We start from the raw sequence: 16,764 nt of genomic DNA on the forward strand, positions 1-16,764 counted from the left end.
TGTCATAGATTAATTGGCTAGATTATTGTAAGATTTATTCTTGTGAAGCTTCGGATCTGTTTCGTGTGAGATCAGTTTCTGCTTAGTATTAGTTTAGCTTTTTCCGTAGCTGTTATTGATTTCTACTATTTGATATGTCCACTTCATGATTTTGGAAATTGTAGTTTGTTCTTCTTTTTCTTGTACCGTTAATTTTAATTGTACATTACAAAATAGTTCACAAACACTCACCACATAAAGGAATATTACAATGTTCCCATCGTTTTTCTTTACTTGTTGTGTAGCACCATGGTGTAGTTTCGCTATCACCATCTGGTGCCCTGCAATAGTTTAAAGTCTCAGTTGAGAATCCTGTAACAGCTCCGCCTGATGGAGGTATGGATTCCGAACTCCATTCCCGACAATGGTATCCAGAACTTGTAATGTTCAACGTTCCCTCGTATTTTTTGTCCGTTGTGCTTTTTCTGCAATCTTTATCTATTGATGTTACAATGGAAGACATCTTCATTAAAACATTTTTAAAGGTTAAGTTATTGATTAAATCGATACTTTTGGATAAATTTACCGAAGCACCTTATATAGAATATTCTTGGAAAGATAATTCAACATTGCAATTTGAAAAAAAACCTAAAAAGTCAGTTAAATTACGTACATACTTTTGTCTTGTTAAATATCAATTACCGTTTTCCTCTTTCTTTTGGAAGGGACAATTTTTTTGTTCTACTATCAATTTGAATGTTTTTCATTAGATTTGTGTCGCTGTTTTAGCAAATATAACAATAACAATGATTAATTAAAGAAAACAAAAAACAAAAAACAAACAAAAAACAAAAAACGAAAAACAAAAAAAAAAAAGAAAAAAACAACAAGCGAACGATTTTGATATTGTCAAAGAGTAATCGTGGGAATCAAGGTTGTAAGGGTAATCAAAAGAATGTAATCCAGGGACAAAGACCAGACATGGAAAACAGACATACACAACAAAAAACATAAAGTAACCAAAGAGTAATCAAGAGAACCAAAGTTATAGCAGTAATAAAAAGAATGTAATTTAGGGACAAGGACCAGACATGGAAAACAGACATACACAACGAAGAACATAAAGTAACTAAAATCATACATAGGGTAAGCGTCCGGGGTATACAAACGAGGAAATGAAAACTATGACCAGTTGAATAAATCAGTGTTCATGGTGCTGATGGATATACCATAACGATCCACAAGTTCATGACGACGACCATAAAACCTCTATAGTGATGATCTATATCTTGTAGCAACATAACCCTGTTCCAGAAGCCTGTTTGTTAGAGTTCTAGCGCGACACAAAAAGTCTGCGTAATTTCGGCAAGCTCTGCCATAACGTATGAGTTGTGATATGAACACTCCATACGCAGGAGCTGAAGGGATGTTGCCACAGATGAAAGAAAAGTTTTGTCAATTCTGAATGAAAAGTCATCATGTTTGTCGTAAAGTTAGGTCAAAAGTTTTCCTCTACCATCGATTTCTAAGTGTAGATTAAAATAAGAGGCTGACTACACAGTGTCTGCAGTATCCTTTATCTCAAGTTCTTTTGTGTAGATGCGATGTATTCAATCCCCGAAATTATGATTGTTTAAAGATAATACGTCATATATACAGAGAAAACTGAGATTGAAGGATCTTGCCAAACGATATTTTTTTCTTTCTGATCAGATCAGCTATAAAGTCAGCCCGCTCCATAGGAGTGAAGGAATAGGTCAGCAAGTAAAGAGCACAATTTGTTCCCATTGGAATGCCGTCCGTTTGTTGTAAAATACGTCCACCACAATGGACAAATATGTTGTCGATTAAAAATTCCAGCATTTTGTAAACATCCTCGTCTGTATATTTTGAGGGTGATTTGGAACTATTTCCTACAAAGTATGAGGAATCTCTACCAATAACTATATATTTGTATCTAAGTGTACCATCTTTTTTGAAAAAAAAAAAAAAACAACGATGTATAATGTTTTAAGTCGGGATTTTAACTGAGTATGAGAAGTAGAAGTATACAGTGTTGAAAAATCATAGGTTTTAATGCTATTGTATTCAGATAATATTCTTGAACTGATTGTCTTCAAAAGATCTTTCGAATTTTTCAGGATCCACATTGAATTAATACCACTACGGGAGTAACAAGTGTTGTGGTAGGACTGCAGACCCTCTTTGACAGTTGTGAGTGTAGAAGTGAAAAGTTTTGAAAGAGGTTTGGAGGTACATTTTGCAGATCCAGCTATGAAACGCTGTTTGTATGGATTCTTGTGAAGTTTAGGAATCCAGTACATAGACGGTAAATCACAATCATCGTCCTTGGTAGAGAGACCAAAAGAGGATGGCACAGATTTAATGGTTTTCCACAATCTCTTCTTTGGAGAGAGTGGTAGCAGTATAGGTCTTATCACTGCTATTATTTTCTACGTCTACCTCTGATAATAAACATTGGATATAACACGTTTTGCATACAAAAACAATGTTGTTTTGGATTTTGTCTGCTGGTACGACAACATATTTGTCATGTATAGTAGACAATGTTTTTGCTACATCGGGGTCTTTGAAAACTGATGTAGCCTTGGCACACATTGACCTACTTAAAACTTTCATTCGTTTCAAAATTTCAGACCTCACGGCTTTTAACCACTCTGACAGAGAATCAATGTCTTCTTCTTCTCGTTTTATCAATTTTTTTGCATAGTTCTCGACGGCATCCATAAAAACTTTAAAGTTATAATTCCAATTCATGGAGCGTGGTTCACGGTACTTGGGACCTTACGCACGCAGAGATTCGTTTTCGATAATGGTTAAATCTCCCGTAACGACGTGACCAGAAATATCATATTTGAATGGAGAGGTTTTGGAAGAACAGTCAGGCGGTTTAGCCTTGAAGTCCTCAATCTCGAGATTCTGCTATAGCCTTTTATAATTGAAAATTTTGGATTCAATGGGTGAAGTATAGGAACATGAAATCATTGGTATGGATTTGTCTTTGAACTATGGGGGAATTTTGTTGGTTACGTTTTTACGATGGAGGACGTTAGCCAAATTAATTGCATCTATACCTTTGTTGACAAACGGTAGTGAAAGAAATGATCGGTTTTCTTCATCTTGACTTTTCACACAAACTGGTTTAAAGAGTCTGTGGAAACCAATTTCCAAAATGATGGCAACAAGTCTGTATAATGATGAGGTGTGGTCGGAAACAGGAGTGTCAAGACTTGTTTTGTAAAGGAAGTGAAGTATAGAATAAAGTTTGGTTCTAATGTGATGAAGTCCAAGAATTTTTTGTATGAAAGGAAGGAGACCATATATGGAGACATCATGTAACTTAGGTGACATATAGTGGCGATTGCCATGACTCATCTCCCATCTTGTATTTTTGTCAAATAAATTCATCACATTTATGCTATCGTTATTTTTGCTTGAAAGGTTTCCTATACTTTTGATGTTGTCATTGCATCCGTAAGGTATTACAGTACCTAGTCTGCGTATCCAGTACTCGTCTCTTTCCCTACGATAGTTTTTACTTAGAACGGGACTGTATGTAGGATGATAATTTTTTTCTAACATACGAATTTTCATGGAGAGGATTGAATGATCTTATTGATTAAAGTGTTGATAAACTGTCGGGGATTTGGGGGTGTTAATTCCCGAACGATGACCGCACATTCTTTTATTTAATCGTTCTTGCGTTTCTCCGACATAAATTAAACCACATAAGTTTCATTCTAGTCCATATATTAAGTTTGTTGATTTGCAACTGAAGTTATCGTCACTTCTTGTATGGAATGTTTTGTTTGTAAAGGGACTAGAGAAGTAATGGTCGGCTATAAGAATGTTGCATGTTTTGAATTTTTCAATACCACATTTTGATATGGTACAATGTGGTTCGTCATCGTTATAGTCAAATCATACATACAAAGTAACAAAAGCAAATGAGCAACTCGGACTCCACTAAAAGCTGGGAGTATGGATCAGGTGTACCGGTAGGGTAAGCGTCCTTTGCTTTTCTAGAAACACCCGCCGAGTTGCTAATGAAAGGTCAAATCCGCGGAAGACCCTATTCTTCATATACATACATACATACATTAACTAAATATAAAGGAAGCCAAATACGCACAAATGCAAATTCCTAACATAAAGTCGAAATTAAACATTGAATTTACTTACAGCAAAGTGGTACAAAACAAAATTCCCACCAAGGGATTTCATTCACATAGCACCAAGGTCCTCTTGAGGATTCTTGATCTGCAGCCGGTGCTCTACAATAGTTCATTTTTCCATAGGTAGGTTGACTAGTATTACTCCACATTTTACATGTTTTACCAGTGACAGTTGTAGTCCTCAAACCATGATATTGTCCTTTCCAGTCGGTTGGATATGATTCAATACAATCGTGTTGTACTGGAACAAATGAAGCCGTTAACAGTAAAAACCGGTTTAAAAGTTATAGCTTTCCGATTCATATGAAATTCCGTTTTTATACAGATTCAACTTTCATTGAAGTCAGTAAAATGCCCTTGACTCTTTGTCTTACATTCTGATGGATTTTTGCCCCTAAAATGTATCCTTTACATCCACGTCACTATTTTCCATATGTTTTTAAAAATAATTGTTCATTTTCTATTCACAACGTATTTAATGTATACATAAGTGCATATAACCTGATCATTGCCAAAGCTTCTGTGTGCTATGCATTCAATTCATAATTCCTATTTGATGCATGACAAAAAATTATAAAAGTTTGATAATAGAGCAAATGATACATCTTAACATAAAAAGGTTGTTTAAAACCAGATAGATTAGGCATGAATAAAATACTTTTTTTTCTGCATGTAGTTGGTACTTATAATATCATAGTTGTATGGTTAAACTTTTAGTTTTTTAATTTCGTAAACTTTGTTACTTCTACTCTATTTTATTTACCTTCGTTAACTCGCCTGAATATAGCTGTAATGTTGCTGCTCGGGCGTTCAACCCCAACAAACAAACAAATAAACCTTCTTTATCTTTCCTTTCTTTTTTTTTTAAAGTTTGGGTTTGTGTCTGTACTTATTCTATGTTGGCTGATTTGTTAGAAGTATGATAATGTCCTTGATTTTTTTACGACAATGTTAATTCTTCATATTCCTCTTTTTATGTTTAAGGACATACAAATCAGTAGTTTAAAAAAATGTGTTTATTTTGTCGAAAAAAGGTTTACTTGCAACATTTGTAAAACGATGATATTAGATTTAATGTTACTTTCTACATAAACACGATTTTTAAAATTAAATGCACTGTTTTCCAGTAAATATAATATTTCTATATTGTCTTTCATAACGAATGACAACTTGCAGTACATAGTACATTTGAGAAGATTTGTAGAATGGCGTATGGTAAGGAATCGTTATACAGCGGTCTCAAATTTAATGATAGCGTAAAGAAACCAGTGACATTGTGACCTCAACCTTAATGTACGAGCTCTTAGTACTGTGCATATCTGCAAAGCCTTTTTTATGTGCAAACATCATTATGTCGTGAAGCTAAATAGAACAGTTAATCTAACAAAGTATTGTTGATTAGTTTATTTTGTTTGCGTAAGACAACCACACCAGACTTCCAAAATTGGATATTGCATATTTACCATATTTATTTAACAAAATAGTCACAGGGAGTTTTAGCCAGTCAAATATTCACTCTCGCACTCTCGTGCGACTGTCCCTGTTGTTATTGTTACGATGGCAACAATTTAAATTCTATAGTGTTGAAGATTTTGTCTTATTAATAGATCATGTGCCTGAACTACACTTCCAAAAAGGTGTAACAGTCCAAATCCTATGTACATGATTCCCAGGAAACACGCACAAGAAGCATACAAAGCAAATGGTACACGAAACACGTTGCACGAAGCACAATGCACGAATGATCGAGTCCTTCGGAAATATTCTCGTCAAAATTGGTATATTTCGGATCCTAACATGCGAAACAAATTACGTACAGTGCACGTCTGCTCGTCGTATTTTGTTGATTGCTTACACCTTTCATGTAAATTTACATTACTTGTTATTATGCAAAAACAAACATATTGAGTATAGATAACTTCTAAATGTCCATATACATGTTTGGATATAAATTGACGTTCATTTTCATTATAAATGGTACGTTGCGAAACCTCTTTTTTTGTCTGGGAGAATGAAAATATTGAAATTTCATAAAATTGATATAAAATTCCTAACTTTTAGATTATAAAGTTTTTTTTTATCAGACCATTATATACCTTTAAATATGAAAAAAAAATAGTATTTTCCTTTGAAAAATGTCCACATACCAAAATTCATCACGTATTGATATAAATAATATATTTTAGGGCAATTAAGCTATTTTAACTAATGCAGCACAATTTTATTTTGTCAAAAAAAAACAGAAAAAAAATACATGATTGATATGAACAATGTCGTTTTTATTAGACATGGTACGTTGCCAAACCAATTTGTATTGGTCTTGGAGTTAGGAAATATTGAAATTTCATATCATGTTCTCAAATTTAAGATAACAAAGTATTTTTGGCTTGTTCGAGACCATCTTATAGCTCTGAATATGATATGAAAGTAGTTTTTATCTGAACAAAGTCCAAATTTGTTGATTATAGATGTTTTGGGACACATTTTCTTCATTCCAAGAGAAAAAAAAAAAAACATCAAAATTTCAAAAAAAAGTATTGGAAAAACATATTGTATTTTAAAGTAATTTACCCAATTTCTTTTATGTGATACCATTTTATTTGTCTAAAAAAGTAAATGTTGCATTGTATTATACACCTCCTGAAACGTTTAATATTCCAATTTTAGCGTGCTTCGTGTGCGTGTATCGTGTGCGTGTTTCCATGGGATCGTATATCGTGCAGGGGAGGATTCATGTGCCTACTTCCTACCTCGTTCGTCGTGTATTGTGCTACGTTCTTCGTTCAACGGTTCTGTATTCTGATTGGATGATAAAAATAGCTCATATGGTGATAATTCTAACGGAATACCGTTGTAATTTCGTTATGCCAAAATAAATATTTTTTTTACACTGAAAAGACAATACTTTTGTTAGGAATTAATACTTGTAGGAATTAATTGGTTTCAAACATTCGAGCATTATTCGCATATATAATAAAATACTGCAAAAAAAAAAATGAATGCTTGGGGAAACGTTTCCCAAAATATAGCTGTTCATGATGTCATATCGATCATTCTCCTAGTGGATAGTTTGTCTTTTGAGAATGAAAAAATGAGTATACTTTATCCCAGTTTTATGAAATTTCAATATTTTCATACTCAAAGACCAATAAAAATGGTTTGCAATGTACAATGTATGATGAAATGGACATTTTTTATGACATTCTTCATACCGACGATGCAGTATTACACAAATAAGATGGCATTCCATTAGTTAAAGCAGCTAAATTATTTCAAAAGAGAGTGCTTTTTACCAATAATGTCATGAAATTTGGTATATTTAAGTAAAAATGTGTTTTCAGTGATTCATATACAACAAATACAGGCATTTTTCACATAAAAAAATACTTTCTTTTCATATTCAGAGCAATTTAGTAGTATAACATAATCCAAAAATACTCTGTGTACAATTCTCTCGTACATAGTACATTGTGAAAACATTTTCACTGGTCCTAGAGTTTAGAAATATTAAAATTTGGTAAAACCGGGGTAAATATGCTCAAATTAAAGTACTTTTGACAAGTGTGATGCAATCTAATTACCCTGAAAAAAAAATTGTTTTTATGTGAAATATCGATATTTGCTATATGGCTCCTTGGAAAACATTTTCCTTGTTCCACGAGAACTTTCATTGGTCTTGAAATCTTTAAAGTCTTTAAATTGGGGTAATATATACATGATACACTCATATTTTAGATAACAAGGTACTTTTGTCTGGTGCGAGACCATCTAATTGCTCTGAACATGAAACAAAAGTATTTTTTTCGAGCTCATAATAGTCATTTTAAAATCAACTTCAGCTACAGTGAGAGAAGGTTTGTCTGTTCAAAAACCATTAGAATATTCTCCTCCAGAACAATAATTTGAATGTTGCTGCAATACCAAGCCTATTGATAAAAAAAAATAAACTTGATTGTCGAAGGAGGACCATGGATTCTGAAAGATTGTTCTTACCCAAATAGAAATATTAAAAGTAAAGCTCATGACAGAGAAAAAAAAATAGTTGTTTTCTTTTAAATCATACCCAAAGAAATAAAGTTCATGCATAAGTACATTAATTTCAAATGACCCATAAACCTGCACGTCTTATGCTTGCAAAAGTTTAAATAAGATTGCTCTTTAATGTTAAACATGCCAAGAAAGAAAGGATTGATGATTTACAAATTCCAAAAAACTTGATTTTGAATGTGATAAAGTTTAAACAATATCAAAGGTTGTAACTCCAAAAGGTATAAGTAGTGAAACAAGTGTAGCTTTAGTGTTCACATTAGAAAAAGAAAAAATAATTTAAAAAAGTAAGAATAATCAAACTGGAAAGCACATCAGATATATAACCCCTCTAGTTTCAAAATCAATTTTCGCTTAAAAAAAAAAAAAAAAAAAAAAATCTTGGATTCCTGTTCAGTATAAGTCTATATTTGTATACCACAGGGTCAAAAGCCAAAATTTGTGTGACTCATTTATTCGAGCGTCTTAGTCTTACTGGAAAAGCATTTGTAAAGAAACAAAATACATAAAGGTATCCTCGTGTAGCCCAATATCTCAGCTGTATAGCGGTTTCAAGAAATTTGCACTGGCACTTGGGATTCTGGAGTATAATAAATAAAATATATCCCATACCACTCTCTAATAATTTGACATATCTTCCGATGTCATCCCCCTAGAATATGCATGCTTCAGTACAAAATAAAGTATTTGTTTTTTTTTCTATTTAGTATCATCCCAATAAATACGTAGAATTCTTCTAATGATTTGTAACGATTTTCGTAGCCAGTAGTCAGAATATATAAAAAGAAAAATGAATATTGGATTTTCGATTTTCCCTTAAAAATTCTACTCTACAAGTTGTTATTCAAATAAAACGTTTCAAATGTGGTATCATTCGATGGATAATTGAATTTGTTACATAAATAAATCTAAGAATGGGAATCGAAAAAAAATTTAAAAAGTTACCCTTACTTATGGAAATCGGGTCTCAGAATAAAAAAAAATATCATTCACAGCACACCAACACTGTATTATTATTATTTGAGGCGTTATTAATTTTGACAGTGTTGTGCCTAATATATCTGATAAATTCAGGCGATTAGATTTTCTTTTTAGTGTTACAATTACTATAAATCGCAAAAGAACAATTTTCAGAATTTTGAAATTTCTTCTATATCACACTTTATTGTAATTTTGTACAGAATACCGTAGTTCAAACCAGAATTTCAAAGTGTAGTAACTTTCTAAATATTTGAACTTTTCCAAATTTAATTAGGGAAAAATTGCCAACTCTTCCCATGACAAAAATACCTCAAATAAATCCAAATGTTACCTTTTAGCATACAATTGATGTAAACAATGATATGTTGGGTTTAATTATTTTGTTTAAAATATCGGCGCGTATTTGTTGCAGAAACGTAAATAAATCGCAATTTCATTTGTTCAATATAAATAATTTGACAAAAAATAAAAAAAAAAAAAAAAAGGTAATGCGATTTAGTATATGTTAGTGAAACACAAGAACAATTAAACAAACGAATGTGCGGTAATCGAAATAATACCATCAAATTAATATGAAATGATTAACCTGGCGTAAAAAATAGAGATTTGATTTGTGGTAGTTTATAAACCAAAACAAATATTTATGTAGTTGTCTTTTAAAGAATCATGCAAAATCTAATAAAAATGTGATACACCCCAAAAAAAAAGTTACATATTTTTATTTTTGTAATTAGGTTGTTTTATGGGTCTATGCTATGGAATGTGCAATTATTCATTCAAATCTGCCTGCTCTTAAGAGATAATTCACATTGAAAATCCAGTAGATTCTATTGTATTTGAGTACCATTTACAGAGTTATCTCCCGTAATGTTGAAATCTACAGTGCATTCTATATAATTTTTATCTCCTATGAGCACGGGTTATATGAAAAACCACATGTCAAGTTCTGTTTACCATGACATTTTAAAACAAAATATCAAAAATAAAAATATGTAGGCTTTTTACCCATGAATCACATTTTGCATGATTCTTAGCTGGAGTGCTACTTAATTTTGTAGGAAATTCTTACGATGACATATTTGTTAATCATAGAGAAAAAAAAACACTTTGGTTTTTACTGATTACATATGAAGATAAATAACTTTAATTTAAACAGGAGTTGTTACATCCAATTTCGCAGTTTTGAGTTACCTAGGAAGAAATCAATTGTATTTGATGAAACGGTAATAAATTAATGTGTCATTTTCTTTTTAAATCGATAGATTAGCTATTTTTTAATTGAAGGGTTGTAAAATTAACGATACATTTAGTATGAGATAACTTAAAATTTCCCTTTTTAAACGAGAATTGTGCATGTTTGCCACAATAATAGTACATTTTATGCTAAACAATTAAAGGTCATGTATAACCTTAACTTATACAATAAGAACATAATTTTACCATTTTTTTAAATTTGAATTTAAACACATGAAATGACATTAATTATATATCATCAAATGGCTTTACCGATTCAAATATTTGTGGTTAAATTATCTTTGCTAAACAAACTCGAAGTATAATATGTTCATACATGTTGACGAAGGCAAATAAATCATATAACAAACGAAGACGCAGTCCAAATTTAAATTTTAAATTGATGCAATTGTCGACACGTTGTATAATTCTTATCAACAAGAAATCACATATTTCGTAATTTACAGTAAGAACGTAACCTCTCTTAATTCTAGTCAAAATGCGTTACTATTATGGTTTAAACAATATAACAGCGACGATTTAAGTACTTCTCTGTCTAAATATCGGCGGAAATGTATACGAGGTGTGGCACATAAGAAAAAAAAATCAGAGATATGATTGCATTAAGCAAGTATTTATGTCTAACATTAAGTTGCCCTCTTAAGATACTGATAGGTCAAATTTAGTTGAAACTTTTAGTAGAGGAACTTTGTCCGCACTTTATCCATATGTAAGCAGAAAAGTAATTCGTACATCTCAGATGTTTCAGGATCAATTTAGATTGTTTTTCAGTTGTTTCTTTTTAGATGTATTTTAAGCCAAAACTGACCATAATGAGAATTATGATGTGCAAACTAAATGGATATTTTCTCAAAAAATTTTCATTATGCAATGTTTTAATAAAAACCTATAGTATACAGACATGGGTCTTAAGCCAGGTGCCCCTGGTAAAATTTACCGGTGCAAATTGTATCATTATTGTGGATTAAGTAATCTTTTACTTACTTTGTTAATTAATATATCAGTTCATCTATCTCCATTTGATCATTTGTTTTATTTATCGTTTGCAGAAAAAAAAAAATAAAAAGAAGTGGGCAATTTTTTCAATTTTCTAGAATAATGCTTCGTGTACCTTCCTTGTCAAGGAAATGCTTATCTATCAAAACAGGCTTCATGTAATATGAAGAAAAAAAAACCGCTGCGGGAAGCTACAATTTTTTGTATCTATCAGTAAAAAAAATGTCGTTGAAATAAAGGGAAACGTATATCATTTAAGCAAGTTTTGTGCCATCAACTATATATTTATCTTCAATTAAGATTTTTCAGCTTCAAAAAAAAAAAAAAATAATAAAAAATGTACACATATTCAATGGCCCACCATTTAAATTTTAAGTTACAATTTGTCATCTTCCTCCTCCACTTTTGACATTTATTTTGTTTTACCAGGTCTTGAACGAACGATCAAGTGATACATTCTTATTGCACATTTTGACATTGTGCCCCTTTACTAGCTGACCTGTTCTTTCTCTCTTATGAGGCTGACTTTAAAGCTGATCTGATCAGAAAGAAAGAATATTGTTTAGCTAGATCCTTCAATGTTAGTTTCCGCTATATAGATGACTTGTTATCTTTACACAATCCTAATTTCGGGGATTTGATACATCGCATCTACCCAAAAGAACTTGAGATAAAGGATATTACAGACACTGTGAAGTCAGCCTCATATCTTGACCTACATTTAGAAATCGATGGAAAAGGAAAACTATTGACCAAACTTTTCGACAAACGTGATGACTTTTCATTCAGAATTGTCAACTTTCCTTTCATCTGTGGCAACATCACTTCGGCTCCTGCGTATGGACTGTTCATATCACAACTCATACGTTATGCCAGAGCTTGCCGAAACTATGCAGACTTTTTGTATCGCGCTAGAACTCTAACAAATAGGCTTCTGGAACAGGGTTATGTTGCTACAAGATTGAAGTCATCACTACAGAAGTTTTATGGTCGTCATCATGAACTCGTGAATCATTATGGTGTATCAATCAGCACCATAAAAACTGATTTATTCAACGGGTCATAGTTTGCCTTTCATCGTTTGTCTACCCCGGACGTGACTTTCATGAGCAACTCGGTGGGTGTTTCTAGAAAAGCAGAGGACACTTACCCTACCGGTGCACCTGGTCCATGCTCCCAGTTTTTAGTGGAATCCGAGTTGCTCATTTACTTTTGTTACTTTGTATGTATGATTTTAGTTACTTTATGTTCTTTGTTGTGTATGTCTGTTTTCCATGTCTGGTCTTTGTCCCTGGATTACATTCTTTTGATTACCGCTATAACCTTGGTTCCCTTGATTACTCTTTGACATATTTTAATTTTAATTGTTCATGTTTGAAAATCGCTACTTCATGAGCTTGTAGATTTGAAATACAAATCTGGAAAAAAAATTCTGGAATTGAAAACGGAGCTTGAAAGAATCTCGTTTTCATGGACTACAATATGACATTTCATGACATTTCACTACAACACACCTGTGTTGTAAACCTGAATATAAATTCAGCATTATATATACTTTGAGTGCTGCACAACTATCCTTGCAATTTTAAACGAGAACTTTTCACTTTTGCTACACTTACATGTACTGATTATTCCATGCTAAATAAATCCATTATTGGCTATGCACAAATAAAGACCTTTTCATATAAAACTAGAAATTGTATAAGAACACAACTATTTTTGTCTCAATTGTCGATTTTAAACTTATACACATTTTACTTTTTCTTCCATATGTTGTGAAAGCTTTAATGACTCACTGAAAAGAGTGTAAACAGGCATATAATATATAGTATTGATTATGTATCATCGCAATGCTATACTAATTCAACGGTTAACGGATTAACGTTATCTTTGTTAAACAGAGTTGGCTTGTTCTGATACATCAATATAATAGTGAATTGACGAAGGCAAATATAACATATAACAAACAAACAAAACAAAACAAAACAAAACAAAACAAAGCAAAATAATTACAAAAACAACAAATAAAACAAATGTACAAAAAAAAAATTGATGTTTGTATGATGTTGTATAACATGTATAAATCCCAATAATAAGGAAACAAAAATTTCTTAATTTATGATAAGTAGTCGACCTCGTTTAACCCTATTCAAAAAAAATATTAACTTGGCTTAAACATGATGGCAGTAACGTTTTAAGTACAAGTCGTTATTTTTCCCCGCGATAAAAAAGTAAGGAACAAAACACACTAGTCTAAACAAATTCACCCCGTTCAAAAAGTGTTTAGTATAAACACGTTTTAATTCAGGGTTCAGTTTAGACATGTTTCACTATACATTAACTTATCACCGGTCATCGATTTTCAGATCAATATACACTATCTACAGAGTTGAAAAAATATATTATTTATGTAGTGTTTTGTAGTGATTGGTTGTAGAGAAAGTAAAATTAAATAATAGATCATGCGTTTGATACATTCACCAACAAATGATGTATAAATTAAATCGCTCCCGGAGAAGCAGATAAACGTTATCTTTGTTAAACAGACATGAAGTATTCTTGTCTATTTATACAAAAGTACGTTGACGATAGCAATAAATCATATAACAAACAAAGAAATAGTCCAAATTTAAATTTCAAATTTATAGTTGCATTATTCTTATCAATAAAAGCACGTAATTTTTCGTTATTTACAGTAAGAACATGACCTTGATAACCCTTTATCAAAATGAGTTACAAACTTGGTTCAAACATTAAGACAGTGACCTTTTGAATACATCTCTTTCTAAGAATCGGACAAATTGTGTAAATGGTGTGGCATATGGAAAAAAAAGCGTAGAGATTTTATTGCATTAATCAAGTATTTATAACTGATAACTTCCAGATGTCATTTTAAGATATTGATTGGTCAAATATAATTGAAATATACTATTAGAAAACGACAGGAAACGTTTTCCTTGTATAAGCAGTAAAATAAATCATACGTCAAAGATGTTTCAAGATAATATTTTATTGCTTTTCATTGGTGTTTTTTTTTTTGTTATATGTATTGAAAATTTTTAGGCAAAACATACCACATTGAGAATTAAGATGTACCAACCATAGCCTGATTTGTACTTAAGTACTATCTGAACATTTACGTTTTGTTTGTTCGTGATTCGTAAATAATGATATGTCATTATTCTTATATATCAAAGGAATTGGTTTGTTTATAATGTACCATATATTTCTTCAATCCAATTTCTAATAATTTCTTAAAAAGGTTGTCCTTTTAAAAATCAGACACTACTGGTTGGAAGTCTACATTTTTGTCAAACTATTTTCCTCTATTTCATATCACAGGTGCATCTTTTCTCATAAACACTTTTTTAATAATATCGTGTAATAATAAATTTTCACAGTACAAAGAAATGGATTTTAATCCGTCTTATAAAAATTAAATATTGTGGAAAAAAATATGATGAGTAGTATTGACTAATGAAACGTTTCGAAGTATCAAGCCAGGTGCCCTGATAACATTTTCCTGTACAAATTGTAACATTATTGTGGATTAAGTAAGGGTTTACTTATTTTGTTGGTCAGTATATTAATTCATTTTCTATCATCATTTTTCTAACCATTTTTGACTTTGAACTAATACAGTTCTTCATTTTCTTCAAATATTGTAATAGCTTCAATGACAGGTTGACAGAAAGTAAATAAGAATATAAAGATGATAATATTGTATTGATTACATATCTTCAATTTTTCAATTTAAATAATGGGATAAAAGTTACCTTTGTTAAACAGACACGATGAGTTCTAATCTTTTTAGACAAAGAACGTTGACGTAGACAAATAAATCATATAAAAAACGAAGAACAAGTCTAAATTAAAATGTTTACTATTGCGATTCCCGATCCGTTGCATAATTCATGTCAATCAGAGAACACACATTTCGTGATTTACATTGAGAACGTGACCTTGCTTAACCGTAGTCAAAACAAATTAACAACATTGCATTAAATTATGACAGCAACGTTTTTAAGTAATATCTTGAAAATGTAAGTATTCATTTCATAGGTTTTGTTTGCTCGTGACAATGATGTAACGTAATTCTGGTTTATCAAAAAAAAAAAAAAAAATGTCCATTTATATCATTATTTTTCTCAATCCATTTTCAATATTGTGTTTAATTTACAAGGAAAAAAATAATATTCATTTATGGCATGTCCTTATTAAGTGTCAGAAAAAATAAATCGTCATATTCCCTCATGTTGTGAACGAAAACATCATGTGTTATACAGTGTTTAAACTAAAACTTGAATATTTGAAATAATTTCCAGACTTTTTCATTATATCGATTACAATGTATCGTGAAGTGAATCGAACTGAACCCAGTTGAAAATACAACCATGAACACTTCTTTCGGGAGCGTATAATTTGACGTAATACCTCCGAGTAAAATTTCGTTTCAAAACAAAATAAGTACAAACAATTTACTCTTATCTAAATTTAATTATTTACATTGATGACTGACTTTTTAAAATTAAGGTATTTCTTTTAGTAACATTTGTAAGTGGTTGAAGATATTGGTTATTGGAGTTCAGAACAAGCATATTTTGTATTTTTGTGAGACGCTTTAATCTTTTTCACCCTACAGTGATGATATATATGGCTAACAAAACACTTGGAAACAGATATCTGTAAGTGTATTATCCGTTAATTAGTTCACTCCTAATAAGTTCAACAGTTGCATACTGTATCCTAAGCTGACCTTGAGCTGCTGTGAGTATTCCTGTATTCAATATAAAAATTACAAAAGTTGCTAGCATTGTTACTTCATCAAGTCAGTTCAAATATGACCCCTTAAATATTTTGTAAGCTAAACAAGGAGGTACAGGCACTCCTGATATTTGTTTTTGTAGATAACACTCAATTCTTCAGTAAATATCGCACTCTAGATAACACTGTTTAAATACGGTATCTGATACATATGGGCTTTCGTTCGGATTGATTTGATACAAAATAGAAATAGTATAAAAATCATTTAAAAATATATAATTAAATAAGGAAATAAATATTCACCAATTAGACCGTACTCTATGCGAAACAATTAAAACGAAATATTCGTGAATACACGGTTATATTCACTTGTGAGTGCGGTTGTGTGTTACAATAGTTACACAATTACATTCACTGGTTAAAGGAAATTATCACTGGTATAATATACTCAACGAAAAGCGTAGATGACGCATGTACACAATAGGGATAGGCAGATTGTATGTTCAATAATATTTTTTTTAAAATGAAATAAGAAAGAACGCGTGTA

General features: G+C 31.3%; 1 protein-coding gene across 1 annotated transcript; it reads right to left on the bottom strand.

Moving 5' to 3' along the window:
* Positions 1 to 217: 217 nt before the first annotated feature.
* On the bottom strand, positions 218 to 16,390 carry LOC148605228 (plasminogen-like). Its single transcript, XM_088547564.1, has 3 exons — positions 16,210 to 16,390; positions 4,183 to 4,416; positions 218 to 477 (listed from the first exon to the last, which is right to left on the bottom strand). Exons 1-3 carry the CDS (start codon positions 16,265 to 16,267, stop codon positions 218 to 220), a joined length of 552 nt encoding a protein of 183 aa, XP_088403690.1. The 5' UTR covers positions 16,268 to 16,390.
* Positions 16,391 to 16,764: the final 374 nt, after the last annotated feature.

Source organism: Perna viridis, chromosome 10 (assembly GCF_037379345.1).
Source record: "Perna viridis isolate PV_CMFRI_1.1 ecotype Kerala chromosome 10, ASM3737934v1, whole genome shotgun sequence".
Classification (NCBI taxonomy): Eukaryota; Metazoa; Mollusca; class Bivalvia; order Mytilida; family Mytilidae; genus Perna; species Perna viridis.

Bases quoted from the DNA above. Each gene is read 5' to 3' on its own strand.
- LOC148605228 (XM_088547564.1), bottom strand. From the start codon at position 16,267: ATGCTAGCAACTTTTGTAATTTTTATATTGAATACAGGAATACTCACA. The intron at 4,417-16,209 runs GTCAGCTTAGGA...CATTTGTTCCAG, and splicing joins AATACTCACAGCAGCTCAAG to TACAACACGATTGTATTGAA. The intron at 478-4,182 runs GTAAGTAAATTC...TAACATCAATAG, and splicing joins TTGTTTTGTACCACTTTGCT to ATAAAGATTGCAGAAAAAGC.